Source organism: Bactrocera neohumeralis, chromosome 5, assembly GCF_024586455.1.
Source record: "Bactrocera neohumeralis isolate Rockhampton chromosome 5, APGP_CSIRO_Bneo_wtdbg2-racon-allhic-juicebox.fasta_v2, whole genome shotgun sequence".
NCBI lineage: Eukaryota > Metazoa > Arthropoda > Insecta > Diptera > Tephritidae > Bactrocera > Bactrocera neohumeralis.
Genome location: NC_065922.1, coordinates 4,100,955 through 4,122,439, shown reverse-complemented (window position 1 = coordinate 4,122,439; position 21,485 = coordinate 4,100,955). Strand labels below are relative to the sequence as shown.

At 37.9% G+C, this 21,485-nt stretch overlaps 1 protein-coding gene across 1 annotated transcript in view; it reads right to left on the bottom strand.

Moving 5' to 3' along the window:
- Window positions 1-18,815, bottom strand: part of LOC126758434 (carbonic anhydrase-related protein 10) — a 67,954-nt gene extending 49,139 nt beyond the window's left edge. Inside the window, exon 1 of the mRNA XM_050472696.1 lies at window positions 16,673-18,815. Within this exon, the coding sequence (XP_050328653.1) occupies window positions 16,673-16,757 (85 nt within the window). The 5' untranslated portion in view covers window positions 16,758-18,815. The remainder of the gene's footprint in view (window positions 1-16,672) is intronic.
- Window positions 18,816-21,485: the final 2,670 nt, after the last annotated feature.

Here is a 21,485-nt window from a genome sequence, read left to right as displayed (position 1 = left end):
GTGATTTCCATGTGGAGAAAAAAATTAAGCAAATTTAAATTGAAAATTAAATCATTACTCTGTTTCTGTTTCTGTTTCTCTTTTATATTTTGTTTTGCCATTTTCTCGGTGATTTAATTAGCGCTGAAAATGGTTACAAATTTCTCACTTTATATTTATTCACTTTGTTGAAATGTTGACAGTTTGAGAGGAATAGGGAACTTCAAGTCACAATTCTACAAAATAAGTTCGGTTCTAAGACACTTACCGCTTGAAGGTCAATAATTTCTGAATTAATAACCGCCTATTTAGTTTCGGTTAACGTAGAAACCTCTTGTTTCAGTTCTAACCTCCTTGGTAAATACAATACACCGTGTCTTACTTCCACAATGAACACCAGTTACAAAGTTAATGTTTAGGGTACAATCGCGAAGTTACTGATTATAACATAAGCTGTTTTTGATACGCCGAACTCCTCCCCAGATATTTTTGCGAAATGCTCTCGAGTTAAGTTCCTTCAAAAAAAATTAAATCGGATTCGTTCCGAAAGTGTCTAAGTCTGTCGCCGCACTACAATAGCAAAATGACATCAATCCATAATTTCCATTAATTAATTGTAGAATTGAAACTTTTTGGTTTGTGAATATATAAGTAGGTTGTCTTTCATATTTCGGGATTCGAGAACAACACACAAATTTTCTAAAATCGTTTTATTGTTTTTCAAAATATTCTCCATTAAGATCTATATACTTTTGCATGTGTCGAACCAATTGCCGAAGAACTTTTGCCATCCTGATTGAGGTATCTCCAAAACAAGCCTTTGAACGCATCAATTGCCACTATAGGTGGCGAAAAACGTAGTTCTCTTAGTTAATTTTTTACGAACGGGAATAAAAATAAGTCATTCGGTGCTAAATCAGGACTATATGGAGTATGACTCATCAAATCGATGTTTTCAGTGCTCAAAAATGAAGTTGTTTCAGACGATGTGTGAATGCTCGCATTATCGTAGTGAGGAGCGATTCGTTTTCGATGGTTGGTTTTCCTGGTTCTTGAAAGACAACTGGCAATCAAATGGTTGTGTATCACTAAGAATTTACTGTTCTGGGTTGTTCCAGCAATATGTTTGCGACATGCCCAGTTTTTCAGGCAACAGGCAACCATTTGTGCTTCATGCGCGAACAACTTTTGTTGAATTCTTCTTCTTAATTGGCGTAGACACCGCTTAAGCGATTACAGCCGAGTTAACAACAGCGCGCTAGTCGTTTTTTTTCGCTACGTGGCGGCAATTTGTGATCCAAACGAAGCCAAGTCCTTCTCCATCTGGTCTTTCCAGCGAAGTAGAGGTCTTCTTCTTCCTCTGCTTCCCCCGGCGGGTACTGCGTCGAATACTTTCAGAGCTGGGGTGTTTTCATCTATTCGAATGACATAACCTAGCCAGCGTGGCCGCTGTCTTTTAATTCGCTGAACTATGTCAATGTCATCGTATAGCTCGTACAGCTCATCGTTCCATCGAATGCGATATTCGCCGTGGCCAACGCGCAAAGGACCGTAAATCTTTCGCAGAACTTTTCTGTCGAAAACTCGCAACGTCTACTCATCAGTTGTTGTCATCGTTCACCATATAGCAGGACGGGAACTATGAGTGAGTTATAGAGTTTGGTTTTTGAATTCGGCTCTTCTTAAAACACCCATACAGTCGACTGCTGTTTATTCATTCATCACCTGTCACGGTGTCATAAAAGTCATCCATGCACTGTCATCGACACAAGTCTTTCCTTAAGCGTGTGACAAATTGTGTGGGATCCAACGTGAACAAATTTTTTTACAGTCAAATGTTCATGCGATACTGAATGTGCAGGTAGACTAGACCCACTAATGCCCATAATGGTTTCAATATCACGATAAGTCACACGACGATCTTGCAATATCAGTTTCCGCACAGCAACAATAGTTTCCGGAACGACAACTGATTTTGAACGACCTTCCCTAAACTCGTCTTGGAATGATCTATGATCTCATTTGAATTCACCATACCATCGATAAACACCGGTCTTTGATGGAGCTTCATTGTCTTAAATTGAATTAAGTTCATTTATGCACTGTTGATGAGTTAATCGACGTTGAAAATTGTAAAAAAATGATCGCGATTTGATTCCATTTTGTGGTCAAGAAGAATATTTTAAGTTACTGTAAAGTATGCGCACCATGAAAAATGCCAAACTTTACGAAAAAATTGTGAGTTTTCAGATTGAAACACCAAACCCGAATCATAAAAAGCTACTTATTGCACAACTACTACAGGATTCGGTCACGTGTTCCTATGACTAAGGCATACATTATTATAATAAACTAGTCCTACCATTCAATGCCGAATAAGAATCCAAGATATTAAGAATAGAATTTAAGATCTAAATTTCTCCTTGGGGAAAAAATAATTAATTTTCAAAATCTAAAGCGCAAAATGAACATTGTTTGGCTTTGAGACTTATTTATAGACATTACGAAAGTTAAACCAATAGAAAGCTGTAGCCTTCTGAAGCGGAATGCATTTTCTGATCTCGGCGTCATAGAAATATTTTGCAGCAGACACATTTTTCTATTAAATTTTCATGTCAAAATGTATGTATTTCCACTGATATTTTCAATGATCAAACATACATAATTTCTAGCAGGGTCACTAGACTGTAGTAATACAGCGCAACCGAAGAGTTTATCGTTGCATTGTTCTGTGCCAGGCTTCAAAGGAATATTTGCGTTTTTCTCAGTGACATCGTTTTGTAAAATAATATCAGATTAATTAGATTAGCGACTACGGAAATGTCATAACCTATAAAGAGTCTGATAATAAATGATGTCGTATATGTATTTCAGGTTATTAACTTTCAGTTTATTCTCCCTTTAAAAAGCAGTTCTCGTACAATTAATTACACTTTTCTGGAAAGATTCTTCTTCTTCTTAATTGGCGTAGACACCGCTTACGCGATTATAGCCGAGTTAGAGTTAAAGATTAGGATATTTTAATAATTAACTGCAAAAATTTAGACATTATTTAAATATTTTGTTCTTCACCTTAATATTAATAAATTGTATGAAATCAATCTCACTTTTTAACCATGCTGAAATATTAAAATAATCTGACCTTTTTTTTTCAAAAAAATTTTAAATGGAAGGAATACTTTCATAAATATGCCCTCATAAGTAATTCGCTAAATTTGAGTTTTACTGTCCCATCTTCCCTGATTCAATGGTATCTTGTTCCAGGAAAGGCGTTGTAATATATTTGTTTTTTACTGATTATGAACAAATCAAAAGCAAGGTTCCTCCTAAATTCACACGCACAAAGAGATTTGAGAAAAAATTGAAGATAAAACCCACAATTATTAACAAAAGGAACGAAACACAATGTAAAATAGAAAAATTAAAATTCTCACCGACAATTCTATGCGTTCTTCGTATGCGAATGCTGAACTTCTTAATTTGACTAATGCAGTCTAGACGAGGAAATGCAGACTTTTTCATGATACTGTTGTTGTACGTATTATATTTACGTGTGAACGCGAAAACGTTACTGTGTGTCGTGTACTTGCACTAGATATGTATAAACATGTAATTACTGCAACAACAAGCGAGCGTGTTACTTATAATTATAATCAGAGAAGAGTAGAGAGTAGTGAAGACTGGAGGTTATAAACTTGAACAACTTCTTTCTCCTAATGTGACAGTGATAATGAAAATGCTTACACGCATACTGCCACACACACATAGAGGCACATACAGTTAAGCACATATTTGTCAGCAAAAGCATATTCAGTGTTAACACACATACAGACACACATACATGTGGAGTTACAATTAAGTTGTTGGCAACCAGAAGGTAACAAGCTGCAAGTTGGCTGCAAAGGCGAGTGTGAAGCGTAATTTGGATAATAAATGAGACGGAATTAAATGCGAAAACATGTCAGTGGCAAGCAGCAAATCATTCATAGCGCACATCTACAATATGTTGTTATAACCAGAAGTGTGTGTGTGTGTGTACGCGGAATGAAGTATTAAACTAGCGACCATTGCGAGCTTGTAGATAAGAAGGGATTGCTGCCGGTGCGGCGCTTTTCACAACGCTAATGAGCAACAAATGTGAAATTTGCTGCAATGGATGGGGTTTGCGGTGGCGGTCGCTGCTATTTGCACTGCGCTTGACACTCACACGATGACATGATTTCATACTTAATTAAATTAGCGCAGAACTTCGGAGCTCCGAATAATTAAGCGGAAAAGCGGAAGTCTAACAGCTGAGCTGACTAATGAGTGAAAGAGAAGGATGATCTTTTCATGTAATTCCCAAACTCTTGTGGTCATTATATAAGAAGAGGTTGACATTTAATAAGAGAGGCTCGATTATTATTATTTTTTATTAATTATATTATAGATAAACTGAGCGGTAGACCTTTAACATTAAGAAAACGAACCAAATTCTTATGAATATGAGGATATTTACAGTTATTTACAAAATCGCATAAAACTGAACGGAACCAAATAATTTTGATAAATCTGAAATCAAGACTTGTACAACTATTCTGGACGAATTTAAATCGGTATCTTATGCAAAGATAATCAGGCGAAAAAGTGCAGAAGAAGAGAGATAAATACCTTTGAGATATCATGCGTTTAAAATTTTTTTGCATAATTTCCAAACCCGAACATTCCTGTTTATTCTGAATATGATCATTCCTTTTCACTAAATTTGTTGGTTATCTCCAAATGGCATACAGTTTATAATTTTAGGCCAACAAGTAGCAGTGAAATTGGAATTCGGATGTACTCTGAAGAGGTTTTTCTATTTCATGCATGAATCATTTCAATAGTTTTAGCAATATAAAGCAAAGTATTCCTAAAATGATTCATTTGAAATATTGCGAAAAAGTTTTAGAGTCAAATTATATTCAAACAAAGGTTAAGGCCTGTTAATCCTTTTGGAGAGTTCAAGTTCAGTTTGGAGATAGTGATGAGTTGCTTTGATAATCGGCGAAGCAGTATCATACAGACAAATATAGATGAAGCTAATTTTCCAAATTTATATACTCTCGCAACAAAGTTGCTATGGAGAGTATTATAGTTTTGTTCACATAACGGTTGTTTGTAAGTCCTAAAACTAAAAGAGTCAGATATAGGGTTATATATACCAAAGTGATCAGGGTGGCGAGTAGAGTTGAAATCCGGATGTCTGTCTGTCCGTCCGTCCGTCTGTCCGTCCGTCCGTGCAAGCTGTAACTTGAGTAAAAATTGAGATATCATGATGAAACTTGGTACACGTATTCCTTGGCTCCATAAGAAGGTTAAGTTCGAAGAAGGGCAAAATCGGGCAAAATCGGATTGCGTTAGGGAGGGGCATATTTGGACGTACTAAGTTTTTTGTACATATCTCGGAAACTACTATTGCTATGTAAACCAAACTCTATAGAGTCGTTTTCTTCAGGCATTTCCATATACAGGTAAAAAATGGAAGAAATCGGATAATAACCACGCCACCCTCCCATACAAAGGTTATGTTGAAAATCACTAAAAGTGCGTTAACCAACTAAAAAAAAAACGTCAGAAACACTAAATTTTACGGAAGAAATGGCAAAGGAAGCTGCACCCAGGCTTTTTTTTTAATTGAAAATGGGTGTGGCGTCGCCCACTTATGGACCAAAACCATATCTCAGGAACTACTAATCTAATTAATTTTACAGCAAAATAAAGAAATATGTAAATGACGGATAATGAAATCTCGATTATCACTTTATCATGCCAGAGTATAAAATGTTCGGTGACACCCGAACTTAGCCCTTCCTTACTTGTTAATCATAAAATCGCATCAATTTATAGATGGTAACAGAAAGTCCACATTTATGGAATGTTGCTATGCATATTTTGATACTTTCAGTTAAGATTTCCTTAAGGGCTTATAACCACTAGTAATATCAAAATTCAAACCACGATTTTGGCGTATATATGGACATGTTATTTGTAATAAACAAATTGAAAAAATTCTTCATTAGTCAGGATTTCGATATCGGATTGATCCTTACCAAAGAAAAAACAGCAAAAGTGACGTCGATTTGAAAAGTAAAAAATTTTTATTTTTTTGTATCATATTAACCACCTCAAAAAAAGTAGATTCGAGAAAAATATGTCACTTTATGCTATGTATACTCAAAACCAATTCAAATTTTTATAACTTCTCAAAGCAGGATCGAAACATTTATGACTTAATTTCAAAATGTTTCAAGTCTTAAACTTTTGAGTCATAAACAACCAGATTGAAATCATTATCAGATGTATTTGATTAATAAATTACAGTTTTTTAAGGTTGTCACTTTCAGAGCTCATAACTATGGGAATATTAATGTTTTTTTTTTCTATAATTCTAAAAAGTCAAATTTACATTTAGTCGTTTATGAGAGGCGATTAATCGACTTTGAGAGCTCTGAAAGAAAGCCGACTCTGCTATGAACAACTAATTCTCTTCCCACTTCTGCTCTTCCACTCCATTATACATCATATATACAAAACTAACTAATTCCACCTCCTTGGGTACTAATTACTAAAGCGAACTGAAAATGAAAGCAAATTTGTTGAATTAAATCTTTAACAAAGTCATTGCAAATAAGTATCGCATTCAAGTTTAAACGAATCGTAATTATACTACATGCCCATACATATGTATGCGTATATGTTACATGCATAAATGACGGTAGTTGTAAATATATTGCCCGTCATGCCGTCATTGCGCTGATCGTTAACTTCCAGCACACATAACTGTACATTGGTGTAGGTGAACTTGTTTTACACCCTCTGACATGGTCAGCTGTGAAAAACGAGTGAAAGTAGCTCACGTGCCGCTGAGTAAGTGGCAAATGCCTGCGGCTTGATTCCAGGCAGCACAAGCGCACGCACGCAGGGCGCAGCGTAAATAAACTGGCGCACATCCGTTTAACTAAATATATATATGTGCATGCCGTATCAAATGACGGCATGTGGGGCGATTTACACGTGTATGTGTGAGTGCATGCGTGTGTGTATTGGTTATAGGAAGCAAGCAAGCAAGCAGTCAGGCAGCGCACATGACGCCAGTGGGTGAGCACACAAAGCGATGGCGCCGCCCCACACTACCGCTCGTCGAACACTCGTTGACGATGCGAGCGCGTGACGAAGGGGGAAGATAACGGGTGGAATGCCGGCGAGCGCCAGCACGTCTCTGGGGCGAGTTTAACGCAATAATTTGCACAATTTGTCGAAAATGCCTTTAAGCTAACGCCGAGCGCACATCACCACCCACATTAAGCGCAGCACACGCACACACGGACACATATGCACACACATATATGCGAAATGTAAGTATGTGTGAGCTCATGCTATTGTATAACCGCACAAATAAACGGATGTGCTTGTGCAAATGCAACAACAAACAAATAAACAAATAAATATCCAGCAGATGCGGCACACACACACGTGCAGCGTTCACTAATATTTACATTTGCGTTTTTATGCATCCTTCACTTGAGCCTGCGTGTGCGTGTGTGTGTGCGGTTCATTCATGGCTGCCGAGCGTATTTGCGAAGCGACGACAAAAGCGACTGTGCCGCAGACAGAAGTCAATTGTTTGCGCTGATTTTAAAGCAGATTTGCGCATTGTTGTTGCTATTGCAACATTTTCGTCAGAATCTCGCATTGTTGCCACATCGCTTTGTTGCTCTCATTTTATCAGCGTTCTTCATTCTTAATGTTTCATTCATTTCTGGCAATTCACATTTGTCCATTTGACTCCATATCATTTCTCATATATGATGTATATATATATATATATGTGTGTGTGAGCGTGCAGCGCTCGTTTGCGTGCCTTTTGTCATATTTGCTGTTGTGGCGGCGGGCGCAGAGCGGTGCGCAGACAAATTAGCATGTCGGACATTCGCTAGACAATGACGAAGCACAATACATGCACCCTGTATATTTGTAGATATTTGTCATAATAATTAGACATTTGTCCTTTGTCTATTGTTCGCAGCCTTTTTAGGTGAGCCCATTGTGGCTGGAGTTGCAGCGCTTACATATGCCTTGTCTCCGCATTGTCTTTTAATGCCTTTCTATTTATTTGCATAATCTTCAATGCGTGTGTATGTGTGGATCAGTATGGTATTTGTGTGTTCGCTGAACTCTTGAACTACATAACGGCTTCCGCTGATATTTGTATAGCTTAAGCGATTACGCGGATAAATATGGAGTAACATTCTTCGGCTTAACTTCGTAATTTCACTTTTTTCGTGTCTTTAAGGCTTTAAATTTATCATATGGGAGTTTTTCAGGTATTCGACGGACTATAGTATATCATATGAATACTCTCAGGTGGAGAGTAAGTTGGTTTAATAGTTAAGTCAATAGCTTTATATCGGAATTACATTCAGAACATTTTTGTGTCATCATTTTCTACTTTTGCGGTATCCAATGAGTTCCCATTGGGCGTGAATCATCTCATGTCACCTTATATTAAACATGAATGTCCTCAGCTTTAAGGCAAATTTTGTGAAGATTTACTGAACAGTAATCACTGAAGAAGCTCAAAGAAAATTTAACATTCTTCACCTTTACAAATGCAGACTCTAAAATACCAGCAAAAGCAAATAAAAAAGGGACTTCCGGATTATCGAAATGCTGAGTCATAAAGTCCTGACCAGATTTACCTAGTGAAAAATGATATTTGTTTGTTCGAAAACAGTTATAGCTTTACAGTAATATCCAAGAGTGTTAATCTTCACGGATAATATTTGGAAAAATAAAAGCCAGAGGACATTCATACCAAAAGTTAGTCGAAGATTTACGTCAATCAACCAGCAACGTTCGAGGAGCTCGAGTACAACATTCAGCGCATTATAGCCAAAATTTCAACCGCAATGCTGCAGTGGCATGAAATTGGCGTAAATGTGCTATCTTTTTGATCGATATTTGGTTCTAACTATAAATGCCCATTTTAATCAAATTTGTTTGTTTTATTTAATTTAAATACAACGTCGTTCCTGTTCACAGACCCTGCATACATATTACCCGATTTGCCTGTAATTTTCTTATTACGGAATACTTGTCGAAGCAAAATATAAGAAATACGACTAATTATGATTAACATGCTTACGATTTTCCATCACAGGCAATGGTTCAAAAAGCCCATTTTGCCTTTAAAGCAATAATTGACACTTATTACCGGTGACTCGAATAGTACTTCTTTCTACTCACAAAGCTTGAGGTTTCTATGTGTCACTTAAATTAATTTTTTGGACTCGTACGTAGATTTCTTTCCAGGAAATCTTGAAGCCATATAAGTAAGCATAGTGAAAGGTTTGATCAGGAAATTTTGCAGATAGAACAACGCTACAATAAATAATGGTCAGCAGCAATGCTTTCTGATTTGCGCTGATCTATTCGCTTATAAACTCTAATTGAATCGATCTAAGGTGAGATGTTTTAGTGTTATATCTAAAACTTTTTTCGTAAGTCTAACTAAGTCAATGCTTGGTATAATATTACTTGTAAAATTGTTGAATGGAACAGTTTGCAGTTCTTTTCGGTTGTCTGAATTCAATCAAATACCGCGGTTGCATTTCGAGGCTATTTGGACTCCTAATGTTAAAATCTTGTAAATCAAATTTAGAACAAGGCAAACCATTTCGCCGCTAATTTTATGATTTTAGTACTCATTCCTGAAACATTTATATAAGACTCTACTTTCAATATTAAAAAGACTATATTGCTTTCTCTATATAAATAAAATCGTAACAATTTACTATAACATAATGTTAAAACTTAGCTGTGGGATTTTTTGTTTCCTTAACTAAGCAGTTTTATATTTCGATACTTCAGAAACACTCTTGCCTTTCAGAACTTTGCTAAATCCGCATGTATGTGGTTTGCGTTCCAAATGCAAGGTGCTTTCCAAAGTAAATAGGACTTAAAAAAGAAACAGAACAAATAGTTTTTTCGGCAAAATCAATTTATTTTATTCAAAATAGTCTCCTTTTGCTTCAATGCAGCTTTTTGCACGGTTCAGTATGCCGGCGCAAGTCTTCTGAATGGCTTCTACGTCTGCATAACGCTTTCCTTTCCTTTCATTGGCAAATGCATTTTTCCGAAAAGGAAGAAGTCGCACGGTGCCATATCAGGTGAATACGGGGAGTGGTTAATGGTTAAAAAGTGATTTTTTTGGTCAAATAATCGGTCACAAGCGTCGAATCGAATATTGGATTCTGAGCAATTCTTGGTCGTCAGTCAATTTGTGCGGAACAAACCGTGCACACACCTTTCGTAAGCCCAAATGTTCGGTCAAAATGTGATAAATCGATGTTTTGGAGATGTTCAATTCCATTTCCATGAATTTCAATGATGATTTCGGCTGATTTTTGATGAATTCACGCACAGTTTCGATGGAATTTCCGGTGATCACGGATATTGATTGGCCACATGTTGATTGTCATTTATGTCCTCACGACCACTTTGAAAACTTTGAAACCACTCGTGCACTCTGCTGCGGGATAGACAATCATCGCCATAAACTTGTTTCATCTATGGAAACGTTTCGGTAAAAGTTTTACCAATTTTAAAAGAAAATTTAATGTTGGCTCTTTTTTCGATGCTCATTTTCGCACCGATAACACAAACATACTGACACACTAGATTCAAAAAGTCCTATCTACTATTTTGTATGATCAATATAAGATCATCCATAAAAACAAAAAGTAGAAATGGCATTTTGCTTTGCATGTCAGTGTAATTAATTACTTTTCACGTAGCAGTATTGTAATGTAAACACTATTACAATAATTACACTTAAATTAACCATCGAATTAGGTATTGCCTAAGCTGCAGCACTTATGATTTATTTATTATCAATTGAGAGTCATTAAAAGCGAATACTTAACTAAGGAACAACAACAAATAGAATTATGTAAATTAAGTAAAAGGGCGCTTAATAGCTTCACATATAGTAAGTTTGAAGTTGCCGAGGCAAACATGTGTGTGTGGTGTGAGATGTTCTTAAATTGAACGCGCTTGATTGCACAAATATTATATAATATATGTGGCATAGATATGTATATACACGCCTAACATAAACACACGCATGTAAGTATATATACTTGCTTATAATGTTATGTTACAGGCATATTTCTACTTTCAGTCAGCACATCAACTTTCAAAAATAAAATCAATCAAATCTTTTTGTGAATTTTGAAAAAGCATTTATCCAGATTAACATCTGACCCTTACAATAACAACAAAATCATCCATTGCAAGGCATTTGTACATAAATTTCTTTTTGTGAGGATTTGGTTGGAGTTTCAAAAATCTCTGTAAATATCTCACTAATATAGTATTTCATTGGTATTTTTTATTCTTTTCGGTTTATTTTGCTTGTAGTGAAGCTTGTTGCACAAAGTCTCCTATTTAAGGATAAAGAAAAGTTGATATTGGAGCATAAAGAAAACAAAATAATTAATTCTAAACAGGGCTGTATGAAAAGTCTTGAAATAAATGTTAAACAACTCAACCTCCAAGAATTGGAAATTTGTAATAAATTGTTGAATTTCACTTTATTTTGAGTCTAACGGGGTTCTTTGAATATAAATTTGAATACAGAGCTTTTACTAAAAGTTGAGAGAGTTTTTTTTTCACCGCCTAGTTTAGAGTTGTTTAGCATATCCTTCTATGCTGCCACGTACTTTCTAGAGTTGAGTTCAATACTATACAGAGCAGGGTAGATAAATTGTGAAAACAAGAAAGTAGGATGACACTCACCAGAAAGGAAAGATAAAATAATAAGTATGAGGGTTTCCTCCTTAGTATTTTAATTTCAAAATATATGGTATGCTTGGGGCATAAGCAGGTAGGTTAACACCAAATGTCATGAAAGAAAAAAGTTGATAAGATAAAAATAACGAATCCAAAAACTTCGTTAACTAAATTTTACACATACATTTTGAGGTTATGTTATAGATCCTTTCATTACCTAGAACATTTCCATATAACGGTTTCCTATAGGACTCGTAGTTTTGTGGAAATCGAGAAAACCCGTTTATAACCCTTAAAATTTCAAGCAAGTGCCTCCCCTTCCTTTTCCCGACATCAGATCGCACTCAAATTATTTTTATACTCTTGCAACCACTTGCTACAGAGTATTATAGTTTTGTTCACCTAACGGTTGTACGTATCACCTATACCTAAGCAAGATAGATATAGAGTCTGCCCGTGCAAGCTGTAACTTGAGTAAAAATTGAGATATAAAAAAGATATAAAAAAATTCGAGTTCGTAGAAGGACGTAATCGGACCACTGTCACGCTCACAAATCGTCATTAACCGAAAACGTATAAAGTGCCTTAATTAAGGTCTTACTTTAGATATAAAACTGTAATTTGGTACAGGGGGTCGCAGTAGCAAGCAGCACCTATGGGAAAAATTGTTTGAAATAGTGGGTTTAATGTATATATCTCCTAAACCACTTAAGCTACAACAACCAAATTTGCTGGGTGTAAATCTAGATGAAATCGGATGATAACCCCGCTCACTCCCCATATAACGGTTCTGTTAAAAACATTAAATTTTACCTCCGAGATGGTATAAGGGAGCTTTATGGGAGCCAATGTGAAAATTGGACGGTGGGCGTGGCACCGCCCACTTTTTGGTGAAGTCCCATATCTTGGGACCAGACTGATAGATTTCTACAAAATTGAGTACGACTCATTCTTCTTACATTCTTATATAACATTGTGAAAATGCACGAAATCGGAAAACAACCACGCCTACTTTCCATATAGCACAATTTTAATTTCAATTTGATTCGCTCAGTTTCCAGTACACAAATCAGGAAGCAATAAATATACCGGGATACACTTTGCACGAATTATGTCATTAGTGTGTGCCACCTTATGACCAAAATTTGTTTAAATCCAATAAAAACTGTTCAATCCCCTAAGTACCGAGTATTTAGACCCCGGTACCTATAGTTGACTTTTGATCGGAAATATCGGTCAATGTGTGAGATATATAATTGAAATTCAGGGATAGTACTTCTCTGACAATGGTATGTCTGTATGTTAAAAATTAGTTGAATCAAGTCAATACTTTCCTGAGCTCTCATATACCTAATATAAAGATTTTCGAACTTCCAGGTGACTTTACGCTGGATATATCGGCTAATATTTGAGTTATCTCAATAAAAATTACAGAGCGTGTTTTACTCATAACAGCGTATATTTGTGATGAAAATAGATACATTTGAGCGAAATCTTGACTTAGCCCCCATATAAATAATATCAGTATTTTCTAACATCCGGCTGACTTTACTCTATATGTTTAGTTTTTTAGTATGTGGCATGTTTATAGTATGTGGTATTGGGAAAAATAGATAAAATCTGGTCGATACTACCCCAACTGCCTTATACTACATACATATGTATAATGGTTTTCGTTTTTCGAACAAACCTTACGTGTCTGTCAGTATAGGAGTTATATATAATATAGGTATATACGAGTATAAAATTTCTTGGATTTCGATCCTCAGGTTGGCGTTTTACATCATAAAGTATTTCCATGGCTTTGTCTCTTGTAAGTTGCAAGAGTATAATATGTTCGGTTGCATCCGAACTTAGCCCTTCCTTACTTGTTCTAATTCATTTTTATTTCATTTATTTGGAAGATAAATAAAAACTCTTTTATATCTTACTATTTTATCTAGAAAGTCTATTTATGCCAGGTTTATGTTCCATTCGTTACTCTCTAAGAACATAACTACTTTATTTTCACCAAATTATTATAGTTTACATTATTTGCGAAATCCTAATCGAGCTAGTACTACAAAAGCTTGCAAATATTTTTGAAAAAATTTCACTCTACATTTTCTTTGTTTAAATTTTAATAAATGCGCTTTCCGACCAATTTCGAACATTGTATTAAAAATATCAGATTTTTGCTCAACAAAATGGCAGCTCAATTAATTTCCGTTTTCACACATACAAATCTCAGAAGAGAATAAACTAGAAATATATTCATAAATGTGCTGAGTTTTACTAGTTTTTCTATGCTGAAAGGCATGTGTATTGTTTCATAAACAGAAACATCCACAGACAATAGCATTACTGGCGAATAAATACCAACAGAAACTAATCGGACTAATCTGTAAAGAAACACTATTCACTTGTTGTACTGCTAACAAACATTGAATTTGAAGCTATGCACACATCCAAGAGTATTTCGAGGATACCCTGCTGGAAAGCAAGCGTAGATTTTACTTCAATTTCATCAGTTCGTTATTGGTTAATGTAGTCATAAGTTGATGTAAAGCAATGGATAGCGTTACTGAGTTTTTTGGACGCTGCATATATATTTTTTACTATCTTGCACTACTTTGCAACTAGTTTCAGATATGCCATAACAAGCTTAGCACATACTCAGAGCTTACAATGTTAAATTTTATAGTTATAGTATAGAAAAAAAGCAAAATCACCAACTGCAGACAAGCTCACTCGCCTCAAAGCAGTTCTGAACAAATTCTTCATTTCTCTACAGGGCTTGTACTGCAATAGAATGAGTGTTGCTTGCACTTGACTACTTAAATGTGGAATCGTGGACAGGCGAGCAAATATGAGTAATAATATCCACAGAGATGTCTGTATATTTATATGTAGTTATGCACGTGAGTTCACTCGTGTAATCCGATGCCTTTGCCGGCAATGAAAGTAGCGGCGGAAGATGAGAAGAAACCTTTCGGTATATTCTTTGTGCTGAATAGTTCATAATGCAGCAAATGCAGAAATGAAAAGCGAAGAGTGGAAAGCAGTTGGCGGAGCAGTGGACGCATTGAATGGCAGTTAAAATGAAGAAGTGGGAAAGTCGGGAAGTCAGGCCACTGCGTGGGTACAAAGTTACAGCTTCATTTCTGCTGCGCCTCCACTCTTCTTCAGAGGCAACCGCAGCATGATGCAAATGTACAACTGCAAATGTGTGTGCCACATGTTTTGTTGCAAAAATACGCGCTGCAACTACAGCAACAAAAGCCACATATGTGTGAACGACTTGAAAGATACTACCTTGGCATAAAAGGGAACCGAATCAACAGGGACGAAATGTCAAAACGGATATGAGCTAAAAATCATATGCGTCGTAGCAAATGGAAATGCGGCACGCCAAAGTTGCGTTATGTGTGCGCTGTCGCAAATAACGTTGCCATATTTGGTGTATATAATGAGTATTTGCATAATTCCTTTAGATTCACCTTGGCGATCAGTTGTCGGGACACAATCGATTTAGCTGATCACTTCATACCTTGAATATAAGCTGTTTAACGGAGAAGGTTGAAGGTTTAGATAGGTCGGAGATTTCAATCGAGTTGGCATAGTTTCAGAGAGCATTTCATATACTTGATGGGGAATGCAGAAAGTTCAGTTTATATGGACTCAATGTTACCCGAAGTGAAATTCTAAACTTCATTTCGTCAGTTAAAATGCAAAATAACGTAACATCACTTTTCATAATTTTACAGGCGAAGGAAAAACGATATAAGAGAAACCACTATTATTGAAATTTGAGTTTCGGTTATATCGGTTATAAAATGGTTATGTATTGGTTATCATACACTCCCATTGAAACAAAATTAGAGTATTCGTTATAAAATGGTTATTTACTGGTTATTATATCTGACAACAATTTCAATTTTTTTTATGATACGTTATTTTGCATTTTAGGTGACGAATTGGTGCCTTTACTTAGAACAGTCGGGTTTACTTGAATTCAGGATCGCATCCAGCTAAATACTGTCACTTCAGTAGCAAATCCAAAATCTCTCCAAATGTTTAGAAAGGATTAACTAAGGTCGGAAATGAGGTTTTTTTTATCAGAAGTAAAGTCTGTTTTGAACACCTTCAGCGCAGGGATAGAGCTCTATCTTGACCACGAAATCTCACTTACTAGCTGTGTAACATGTGCAAAATCCAAATGTGGAACGCAAGTAACCTGCAGTGTTATCTGAATTAAGGATTATCTCTAAAGTGAATTTCTGTTTATTCCTTATATCCTTTAACAGATATGAATCTAAAGAACAAAATTCGTAGGCTATGGAAATCTAGTCCGCAAATCTGAAAATTCGAAAACATTTAGGAAATATATCCATTTTTACATTGAAAGCAGCAAGGATCAAAACTGTTTCGAATTCCCTTCAAGTTTAGAAAGCATGCAATATTTTACTTGGCGTACTTGAGATAATCTATTTGCATAAAAACACTCAATAGAAATTCAAGTTCGAGAACCAATCGAAAGCGGAGCGCGCTGACTTGGATATGCAGCTCTGCATTCGAACCGTGTAATGCGACATGGCAGACAAAAAATAGAAGCGGTGAAGAATGGCATGTGTGGAAGAATAAAAGTAAAATGTGCAGCATACTTCAAGGCGCACTGCATGGTTGGACGCATTTCAGCACAACTGAAACCGCATGCGGCAGCGCAAAGCCAATACAAACGAGGCGCTTGGCTGGCTGCTGCAATGCTCATCTCTGCTGCAAGAGCCTTTCTTCTATTTTAGATTGTGTTGCATAAAATTCAAGTGTGTGCTTGTGGTGTTAGTGTGTGTGTACCCCTTCAATGATTACATGAGCATGTGGCTGAGTGAATTTCACTTACCGGAAGTGCAAAGCAAAACGATTGCTGAATAAGCGATAAAGCCAGAGGCGCACGAAGGCGCCGAGGCGGACGTCGGTGACGGCATGCTGTTGCTTGTGCTGCAGTCGGCGCTGCACGCTAACGATGCGGTGGGTTCTGCCAATAACGGCGGCTATATGGATGCCACTACAAGTAGCACTTGGTATTAGAGTTGAGTAATAGTTGCTGCTTCAGCAGTGGCAGCTGCATGCCGCATGTGGCATGGCCTGCACGCGTGCCCGTTCGATTGCTCGCTCGGTTGATTGTTATGCAAAAAGTCTAAGCTGAAGTTGGTACGGATAAATGCTGGCATGCGTTCATGTGGCATGTGGCATGTACCACCGTTGCAGTTCGTGCGTGCCACTCTGTTGCTGGTTTTGTGTTGTTATTGCTCGCTGGCTGGCGTTGTTATCTTTTGTGGCAGTGACAGTGACACTCAACAACCACGAAGCGTAATGATATTTGCTTGCCACACGTAAGACTGTGGGTGGCAGCAGGGCACCAAGCTTGCTTTGTCGATTCTACTAGCCACACGGCTGCCGCATTTGTGAGCGACTGCGTATTTAATGCCACAAACAGCGTCGTCTACTACGCGGTCTAGGCGTGCACGTGCTTTGTATTTACCGTTAAAAAACACTCACGCACACACGCGTACTAAATCCGTTTTTTTGCGAGAAAGCGAAAATAGAAAGCACTATTCACTTATCACTTCGCGTCCAACACTTCTCACTCCTCAATTTTCACTTAACACTTTCCGCGCCTCCGTTGGCTGCAGGGCAAACAAGATTGCCTACGTCGGCGTTGCGGCGCCGCACAGAAATTGAAATTGCAGTTAGCAATGGTGTTGATTTGCGCAAAGTGTTTTCCCCGCTCTATTTGTACTTGTTGTTGTTTACACAATTTTTTCCACTTCGAAAGGCACTGAGCCTTCGCTTATGGCGTATATTTTTTGCTCAACGCAGTGGCACCACACACACATAAAAAACGCACTAAAGCCAGACGACCGCCTCCGTTGTGAGTGCGAAATGCTCGGCCTGATTTTTTGCGCCTTGGCAATCGGCACAAATCCACACGTTTTAAGCGCTGTGCGCCGAAAGCTCAGCCAGCGTTGAAAGCGAATGCCAGGCAATGCAAGGACTCGGCTCCTTTCACATGCAAATTTTAATTTCCTCTACTTGCTTCCTCGACACTTTGATGTGGCGCGCTGCTGGCTGTTGTCGGTGGCGCTTGGACGTTGCACAGGCGATGGCAAGGCAGTAGCTGTGGCGCCAAGTGTGGCCGAGGTGGCGTTGAAGAGCGGATGAGCTAAGCTGTCGTGGCACTTGATGCTGCAGCTGCTACTGATAGTCTCGTCTGTGTCGCAGCGTTCGTTGTTGGCTGTCGGCTATTGACTGCTGTATGACTGTTTCCATCAGGCAACGCCAGCAATGGACACAAGTTGCATGCTTCATTTCCGCCAATAATTTCACATATACTTTTTTGTTACTTTTTTTGTTATTTTGTGTTGTTGCACAGCTGTGGCACGTTGCCTAAAGAAGCTGTGGCTACTCTGACGCCATAGTCAACAATTTCGGCGGCGTTTTTTCTTATTTCCGCTATTTCCTTTGTATGTTCTCTGCACCACTTATTTGCACACGTTTGATTGCACTGCTTTTTGCCGCAAGTCTTCTTGCGCCGCTTTTTAGGAAAGCACTATTTAAACTTTCCTTTACTATTTTTAGTAGCCGCCTTGCTTTGAGCCACAACTGTACAGTGTTGTAAGCTCAGCTTGTTGTTGTTGCAGCTGGTCACCGGCTGCTGCGAGTTTGCTGTGTGGCCCCGGTGGCAGAAGCGTTGCACCGGCGTTGAGCGACCGCACTTTCGACCAACAGTAAATTGTGCTGCCGGCTGCGCGCAAAGCTGTGGTTAACGGTGCTCGTGCGAAATTTCACACAACTTTTTGGAAATATTTCGCTTTTTACGACTTTTGATTACACACTTTTACAACGCGTATTTTTTTATAAAAAAAAATTATATAAATTACTTATATATCTATATATACTTGAATACAAACAGTTTTTGTCCCGCGCGCGCTCGTACGTACAGCTGTCGCACTTGCTCGTGACTTCCGTTTCGCATGTCCTTTTGGTCGTGCGTGCAACATCAAACTGAATTTTTCATTGCCAGTCGGCGCCGACAAAGCACAACAAAGCGCACACACAGCTGCAAACCCACAGCGTGCCATGCAACTTCAAAGTAAAAAACGGGTTTTTCAAAGACTGTTGGCATTTCCCACTATTGTGCGCCTGAAAGCGCGCTATACTCATATGCCTGCTACGAGTGCGCTCATACTTCGACTTACTCTCACCAAATCTCCACTGCCGCTCACTTGCACTACGTGCTCTTCACGTGAGCCGCACGCTCTTATACCGTTTGTTTTGATTTTGCACGCCGCCAAGCCGCAACTGACAGCCGAAGGCCGCCGGCCGATTGGCACAACAACAGCGCGCGGTTGGCGAAATGCTACAGCTGACTCGCCGCATGCCGACTCGTGTGTGCAGCGTGGCCTCGTGCGAGCACTTTGTTTTTTGCAACGCCGCCAGTGCGGCCGACAGCTGTTGGCAGTTCCGGCACAGCGCCTGCGTCATGGCCAATTTCGTTTCCAGCGAATTGCAAAGCGTTGCGAACACGTGCCGCTGCTGCTCACCGCGTGGGCTGGTGGTGGTGGCTCGCCATGTGATTGTGGGCCTATGGCTGTGGTGCACGCTTAGCTGGGAGAGCGTGCTTCAGCTGCAAGAGTCTTTCTTTGTGTGCGTGGGTGCCAAGCTATTTTTGTTGTTGTTGCTTTGTTTTTGTATGTGTCATATTTTTATTGAAATACAAGCGTCAGTGCTCTTATCAGCACACTTGGTGGGTGTGTGTGTGTGCTTGTTGGCTGTTTAGTGTGGGCACTGGCCGGATCTTATTGGTGCTCCAACAAGCCTCGCACATTTTGCTTTATTCTCTTTTGTGCTTTTTTGTGATTTTTTCGTTTCCTTTGACATTCATATTTTATTGAATATGCTTTATATTTGGCAACAAATTGTGGCCACAATGGTTGTGTGCGCCAAAAGTGTGTTTAAAGTCTCTACTTAAGCTTTGTTATGGTTAAACTAACGGTTATGGGCAACGACTTGGATTTGCGCCCGTAAATTGCTAGTCACGCCGTCGTGCTTGTTTAAATGTAAATTTAGCATGAAATTCAATTTGCAAGTGTTTTATCTGATTTGTGGCGCACGCCACTTGCGAGTGACAAGCAACTGAACTTCCAACTGAAATATCACTCATACGCCCCAACCGACCACCTCTACGCCTTCACACCTGCCGCCTGCTTTGCGCTGCGTTGCTAAAGTGAGTTGCATTCCTAAAGTGAATAATTATAGTTTTGCCCCGAAGCCGACACTCAGTCAGACAGACATCGGCCGCGTAAGCCAACACCGTAATTTTCAACTCAACACAAATTTAATTGGGAAAAAACGCAGCATTTGTGTGGATGTGTTTTTCTAAAGTAAAACAATTGCTAACCGAAAGCAATAATTTAAATTCTATTATTTTGGCTATAAAAACAACAAACCAATAAGCATGTAACAACAACAAGGCAACAACATTAGATACTTTGAACTGCCGACTATGCTACGGTGGTGCAGTTTCACACAAAGAGCAAGGAAAATTTGAAATAAAAAATTGGTTGGGAGAAATGTGTAAAATAATTTCGATTTTAATATATTCAATTAGATTGTAGATTCCAAAAAGTGTATAAATTGTAGCTTGCTCTAATTCTGCTAACTTTTTCCGTTATTTTAGGTTCTGCAAGCAGTTCTTGCCACCTTGTATACACTGTCAAAAATCAAAGTTAAAATTTAGTAAATTGAAGATTTGTACATCTCCACTTTACAGATCCAAGTAGTATTATGACATATTTTAAATTTAAACCGGAAATTCATAAGTACTAAACTTTTTTTAAGACTATTTGATTATCTCTCATCATATACTTAATATTAGTTACATTTTTATTTCTGATCGGATATAACTACCACATATATAAAAGCTTGATACACAATCTAAGCCATCTCAAGCCGTATATATTTAAGGAAGTATTTTAGTCTAGAAATGAAAAATCAACTTTTTTTTATATTTTCAAAATATAGCTCTTCCTTAATATGTCTAAAGTATATTTCAAATTTCAAATTACTTTTGGAGATATACTAGTACATTGTGAATAAAAAGTGTCCGGAGATTGTAAATGAAACGAAAACTATCCAATTATTCAGCAATAATTATTTTGTCGCCTTCAAAGTAATCACCACCAGATGTAAATTGAAGATAAGCACGTTTTGAGATGGCCCTTAGCTCTTTCAATGAGCTTTCCTGTATCTCCTCGATCGACTGAAAATGGACTCCATTCCGATGATTATTGACTTCTTTGGATGTCAAACTCATAAGCCTATATCTCAGCGGCAGTTTTAATGCTCTCCATGAATATGGGATCGGAATTCGCACGATCATAGTTCAAAGGAACCTGTTTACGGTACTATTTTTAAAAACAATTCAGCTTTATCGGAACGAGTCGAGCAACAACGTGTTTCATACCCAAAATATCCACCAAAATCATTCGTACGGCATCGCGAGAGATGTTGATGATGATGACTTTCACTTCTTTTAATATTTTCATCAATTGTAAAGGGTCAAAGGTCACCCAGAAGGAAGCATGTCTTCAACGGTCTGTCTAACGTATTTAAAGACAGTGATATTATCGGATATATTGGGTAGTCGAAAA